Source organism: Priapulus caudatus, unplaced genomic scaffold, assembly GCF_000485595.1.
Source record: "Priapulus caudatus unplaced genomic scaffold, Priapulus_caudatus-5.0.1 Scaffold313, whole genome shotgun sequence".
Taxonomy (NCBI): Eukaryota; Metazoa; Priapulida; class Priapulimorpha; order Priapulimorphida; family Priapulidae; genus Priapulus; species Priapulus caudatus.
The window spans coordinates 20490-26873 of record NW_014577374.1 but is presented as its reverse complement, the minus strand read 5'-3'; the positions used below and the strand labels follow the sequence as shown (position 1 = coordinate 26873).

At 49.6% G+C, this 6384-nt stretch overlaps 1 protein-coding gene across 1 annotated transcript in view; it reads right to left on the bottom strand.

The window, feature by feature from the left end:
• The window catches only part of LOC106808907 (solute carrier organic anion transporter family member 3A1-like), a 5006-nt gene extending 893 nt beyond the window's left edge, over nucleotides 1-4113 (bottom strand). Inside the window, exons 1-7 of the mRNA XM_014811822.1 lie at nucleotides 3462-4113; nucleotides 2988-3074; nucleotides 2291-2536; nucleotides 1663-1827; nucleotides 1066-1261; nucleotides 564-711; nucleotides 44-192 (exon numbers count right to left, since the gene is read on the bottom strand). Of these exons, the coding sequence (XP_014667308.1) occupies nucleotides 44-192; nucleotides 564-711; nucleotides 1066-1261; nucleotides 1663-1827; nucleotides 2291-2536; nucleotides 2988-3074; nucleotides 3462-4113 (1643 nt within the window). The remainder of the gene's footprint in view (nucleotides 1-43; nucleotides 193-563; nucleotides 712-1065; nucleotides 1262-1662; nucleotides 1828-2290; nucleotides 2537-2987; nucleotides 3075-3461) is intronic.
• Between the last annotated feature and the right edge of the window lie 2271 nt (nucleotides 4114-6384).

Genomic DNA, 6384 nt, shown 5'->3' with positions numbered 1-6384 from the left:
TATATATATATATATATATAAATGTCTGTGTGTCGATGTATACCTGATGGTGGCCATGATGATAGCGATCTGTGTCGGGGATGCTAGGATTTCCTTGACGCTAGTAACGGCGACGTACGCTCGATAGTGTCCGCACTCCTTCTTACACATACCTGTCGTCGCGTAGTCGACGCATGCGCAGTGCGTGAAGTTCTGCAGGAGAGAAACAACATGTTAGTCATGTTATTACTCATCTTCATCATCTATCTTTTAGTATGTACATACTAAAAATAGAAATATATAAAATGTATGTAGAAATATATAGAATGTATGTAGAAATATATAGAATGTATGTAGAAATATATAGAATGTATGTAGAATTATATAGAATGTATGTAAAAGATAGATAATGAAGATATGTAGAAAAAAAGATATGTGCGTGCGTGCGTGCGTGTGTGCGCGCGTGCGTGCGTGTGTGCGCGCGTGCGTGCGCGTGCGTGCGTGCGTGCGTGTGCGTGCGTGCGTGCGTGCGTGCGTGTGCGTGCGTGCGTGTGCGTGCGCGCGTGTGTGTATTGGTAGAGTACCTGTACTAGTGGATTATCCGTCAGCGCCATACCCGAGCAGCCCGCGTGGCAGGGCGAGTAGAACGAGATACCGGTGGCGCCACATACCGGCATGTAGGTGGCGCTATCACAGCGACAATCGACGTTACACGGCTCTGTAACATCAAGTCTGCGCGCAAACAAGAGAACGTTCTGTTATGCAGTAAGATATGTAAAAATACCCAATTCGCTAGGCGAATGTGTCAGCGAACTTAATTACTTTATTAGTATTATTATTGCCATCGTTGGATTTGTATAATTTTCCATTCACTCCGTCGGTCTTTCGCTTACTAAAGACAGTCATTCGATGCTACCTCAGAACTAGTAAATTACCTTTATTTAAAAAGTATAATTACTAAGTAACTTACTAAATACATCTATCTTATTAATCATTAATAAGGATTCACTAATCATTAATTCATCGTCCTTAATAATTAAAAAAAAATCTCTAAAATATTGTTCCATAATTTGAAGACCTGCTTACCCGTCGGCGCCCACATGTCCTGCAAACGGCACGTCGTCACAGCCAAGAAACATCGGAACAACGCCACCTAGCGTGCCGTAGATGGCGTTGCCGACGATGACGATGAGTATTATGCCCTTGCAGCTGAGTCGCAGCCGATTGATAAGTAAACCACCGACGATGTAACCCACGCAAGAGGGCAGCAGCGTCGCTAGAGCTGCGCAGGAAGACGTTATCAGCTCCTATAGTATTATACTATAATATACTATATTATCATACATATCCTATCAGTATTATGTAGTTATTCAGTAGTTACCTCATTGATTACTATGCTAGTTTTCTTATTTTTGTATTATATATATATATATATATATATATATATATATATATATATATATTGTTACTGTATTTATATTTTCCATTATTATTTACGAACAGAAGAAGAAGAAGAAGAAAAAGGAGGAAGAGGAGGAGAAGAAGAAGAAGAAGAAGAAGAAGAAGAAGAAGAACAACAACAACAACAAAGAGGAAGAACAAGAAGAAGAAGAGGAAAAAGAAGAAGAAAGAGGAAGAGCAGGAACAGCGAGCAGCAGAATGAACGTAGAGGATGGCGCTTACCTGCTACTATTGCTGCACTGAAGGCAGGCTGACTGAACTGTGTCTCGATGAACTTAGGAAGCCATACGAAGTAACCCGTGACCACGTGCAGATCGACGCATGCGCCGAGCGCTACGCACACGTACACAGGGTTTCGCAGCAGGTCCAGGAGTGAGTGCAGCAACTCTGCGTGTGATCGAATATTATTGATTAATTATGGACGATTCGATTACGTAATTAATGATTTGTGATTGATTAACTGGTGGCCGCACCAGGCGCGGCTGTTTCCCATCATACGCGATAGAAAATTATCGATTGATTATCGTCGATTCTAATATACAAATAATTGATTTGTGATTCGATTACGTAGTTTATTGATTTGTGATCTGACTAGACGATTGATCGATTTATGGTTCGATTGCAAGACTTATTGATTTGAGATTTATTGAAACGTAGCTACTCAGGTCGTGCTTATAGCGTCTCCGTGTAAGATTGAAAAAATTGATTGATGATTTCTTATCAGTGATTCATTGGTGATTCAACTAGGTGATTGTGATTTTAGTTTGATAAACGTAGTTTGAGATTTAATCACTGATTAGTTAAGTTTAATATAATTCGAAATCGGATCAACATGTAAATAGCAATTTACCTTTCGGTTTAGAAACGATGACGTTGATGATGACGTCACCGTCGGCCGTCGTGTGCTCCCGCTCCCCCGCCAGCGCCGTCGTGACGTCATCGTCCTCCCTCGCCGTCTTCTTGTTGCTAGGCAACCGACGCGGAAACATCGCCATCGGGATGGCAACGGCGGCCAAGATGGCGGCGAGTATGACAAAGCCGAGCCAGTATGCGCCGATCCAGCGTGGGTCCCACGGCGTGAGGTCCGGCGGAGGGTCTGTACGCGCGCAGTGTATGCATGTGTATACGTACATACATCTATGCATATATATATACACACACGCACGTATATATATATATATACTGCACGCACGCACACACACACGCGCGCGCACACACACACACACACACACACACACACACACACACACACACACTACACACACACACACACACACACGACACAGCCACGCACGCACGTACGCACGTACGCACGCCCCCCCCCATACACACACTTATACATATATATATATATATCAAGAGTGGATAAAAGAGATTTGTATATACGTAAGATATACGTTTGTTCAGTGCGTTCAAGTACAAACAATAACTACATCACAGCATGGAAATTAATTGACGCAACGAAACAACCAATACCGACCGACCTGTTACAATAAGTTCAATAACTCGCTTAGTGACTACTAAAAATTAACTACAGTTTCGCTCACCAGATGGCACCACGTATATTCCTGCGCAGACCGCACTGAGAATCATGCCAAGAACTGGACCGAACGTGCGCATGGAGTAGACAACGCCTGTATGTAGAATGGAGGGCACACACATTAAACATATTATGCATTCATGCACGCATGAACGAACGAACGATTCGAACGAATGAATTAATGAATTATTGAATGATTAAATGAATGAATGAATAAATGAATGAATAAATGAGAGAACAAATGAACGAACGAAGGAAAGAACGAACTAACGAATGAATAAATGAATGAATGATTGAATGAATGAATGAATGAATAAATGATTGAATGAATGAATAAATGAATGAATGATTGAATGAATGAATGAATAAATGAATCAACGAACGCATGAACGAATGAATGACAACGTATACATAATAGTTAAATATAAAATATCTCAATCATCAAAAAAAGAATGCGTTGTCATGGCGACGGTAGACTTACCGAGGTACAGTGCTGACCTCTGGGGGCTGACGTTGTCGTCGATGTAACTCGTACCGAGAGCGTACAGCGACGAGCCGCCGATACCGACAAGCGCCTTCCCGGCCGCCATGATGAAATACGCGTTCCTATTGGACGCCGACTCCCGCCGACAGACGGCGTCCTCGTCGCCGCCGCCATCACCGCCCGTCCACCCGCGCCGACACACGGGCGGTCCGACAAGCGAGGTCACGTTGAGGTCAGCGGAGGTGGTGGCGCGACGATCGGCGCCGTAGACGTAGTGTGGCAGACTGAGCGCGAGCACGCCAGCAGAGCAAACGAGAACGCCAGCGGCCAGCACTCGCGGTTTGTGTCCCTTACCGCCGAAGTAACTCGCGAAGACGACGAGAGCCACGTGGAAGAATTCGTTGATGGATATGAGCACGCCGATCTGTCGCGACGGGAACCGGAAACGTCGCTCGATCGTCGTGATGGAGCCGACAAGGTAGGCGTAAAACCCGCCATGCGCCAGCCACACGACGCTGTACGTGAGCATGAACAGCTGCAGACTCGCTAGGTGGCGCGCCCATCGCGGCCGACACACGAGGCCGCATTCGTCGTCGGAGGGCGCGCGCGTCGCCTCCGCGTCGCGCAGAGCGGCGGTGGGCGCACGCATGAGCGGTGACGTCGTCGTCGTCGTCGTTGTCGGCAGCGGCGGGGGCGGCGGTGCCATTGTCGTTGTCGATCGGTAGGTAGCTTGCTTGTCTGGGTTAAGCGTCTGTCGCTCGCTACTGCTGCTGCCGCTGCCGCCGCTAACGCTGCCGACTGCCTCCTGACACATGTACAGATGCATCGCGCGAGATCTCGCGAGACGAGCGGTCACTCACGTTCGCGCGCCTTTGGCTGACAGCGCGTGCACGCGCGCACAGGACTCGCTGCCAGTGCGAGGCGTGTTACCGCGCGCGCACTCACGCACGCACGTACACGCGTGCAGTCGCAGTTATGTAGCCACGCACGCACGCACGCACGCTGTATTCGTTGTGTCAGCACGTGGTCCACACGTGATATGTATACCTGTAGTGAAATGGAGGTCAACGACCCATATACGTAATATAATGGCAGAGACAACAATCTCGTCCCCCCTCTCTGTCTCTCTCTTTCTCTCTCTCTCTCTCTCTCTCCCTCTCTCTTTCGACTCTCTTCTCTCTCTCTTCTCCTCCTCTCTTCTTCCTCTCTTCCTTCCCCTCCCCGCCCTCCTCTCTCCTTTTATCGCCTTTCTTCTCTCTCCCTCTCTTTTTCTCTCCCTTCTCTCTGCATCTTTGTCTCGTCCCCCCCCCCCTCCCCCTCTCTCTCTACTCTGCCTCTCTACCGCCTCGCCTCCCTCCTTCCCTCTCCTTGCCTTCTTCCCCTCTCCCTCCCCCTCTCTCCGATCTCGTCTCTCTTCCTCTCTCTCTCTCTTCCCTCCCTCCCCCCTCCCTCTCTCCCTCTCTCCCCTCTCTCTCTCTCTCTCTTCCTCTCTCGCTCTCTCTCCCTCCCTCCCCGTCCCTCTCTTCCCTTCCCTCCTCTATCTCTCTATCTCTCTCTCTCTCATGGTTGCACGCGTACAAGTTGCTGCCACGGGCTTACAGTACGGTAAAAAAACACAAAGTACCGCGAGCAGCAGAACATGTGTAGCACAGTACGCACAGTACAGCGCATGACGGTGAAAATCAAGTTTCATAGCACACCAGACTGCACAACGCACGCTACTACGCACTCACACACGCACAACACGCACAACGCAACCACACACAACAACAACAACAACAACAAAAACCAACACAACAACGAATCAACAACAAGATATTCAACAACAACAACAAACATAATAAAACAACACACACACACACGTAGGACATGCACGCAACGCCACGCACGCACGCACAACACACTCACACACACCACCACCAACAACACACACCAGCATACACAGCAGACAGACAGACAGACAGACAGCGAGAGACGACGACAGACAGACCGACAGACAGACAGACGAAGACAGACGAGCACGTACGCACGCCACGCACGCAACGCACGCACGCACGCACACCACACACACAACGGACGGCACACCACACACACACAGCACCACACCACACACACACCACACCACACACACACCACACACACGTATAGCGCGAACGAAGTAACATCACCACGCTGTAAGCCGCGGCGCAGGTCTGATGGCAGTTCACGAAAGCTCTGGGATGTGCACGTTACCCTGCGATGTACTGTGCGCATAACCGTAAGCAACAGCACAGCAGCTTCTCCACATCTTCGCTACTATCGTCTGCCGTGGCGCGACTGCTTCGCAGGTGATACGTCACGCGCCGAGTGGCCCACGGGACCCGGTCTGCTGAGCCGAGGCGGGTGGTGGGTTTCACGCGCTGTAAACGGACCGACCGCGCGGCGCGATTGGCGCGTTCAATTACCCCGATCGCAGCGCGCCCGCGACGGCAGCTGTCACAACGCGCCGAGAATCGGTTGCTGCCGGCTTCGTAAGCCGTTTGTTAGCATCGCTGTGTGGTGTTGTGTGTCGTTGTGTGGTGTTGACCTGTGTGGTGTGTGGAGTGCCTGTGTGTGTGTACGTGCCGTGCGTGCGTGCGTGCGTGCGTCGTGTGTGTGGGTGCGGGTGTGCGTGCCCCAAGCAACTAAACCACGTGCGTGCAGCGTAGTTGTGCGTCGCGTGCGTGCGCGCACGGTGTATGTGGTGCCGTGACGTCGCGTCTGCGCACCAGTGTGCGCGCGCGCCGTAAAGTGGTCGTGAGTATGATGGAATGTGTGCGTGCATTTGCAGCGTGACGTGCGTGCGTGTGTAAGTGAATGCGCGCCGCGCAGTTGTATGTTTTTAAGTCTATCTGACAAGTCAGATGCAGCGTGTAGATCGCAACGTTTTTTCGTCCGTGCG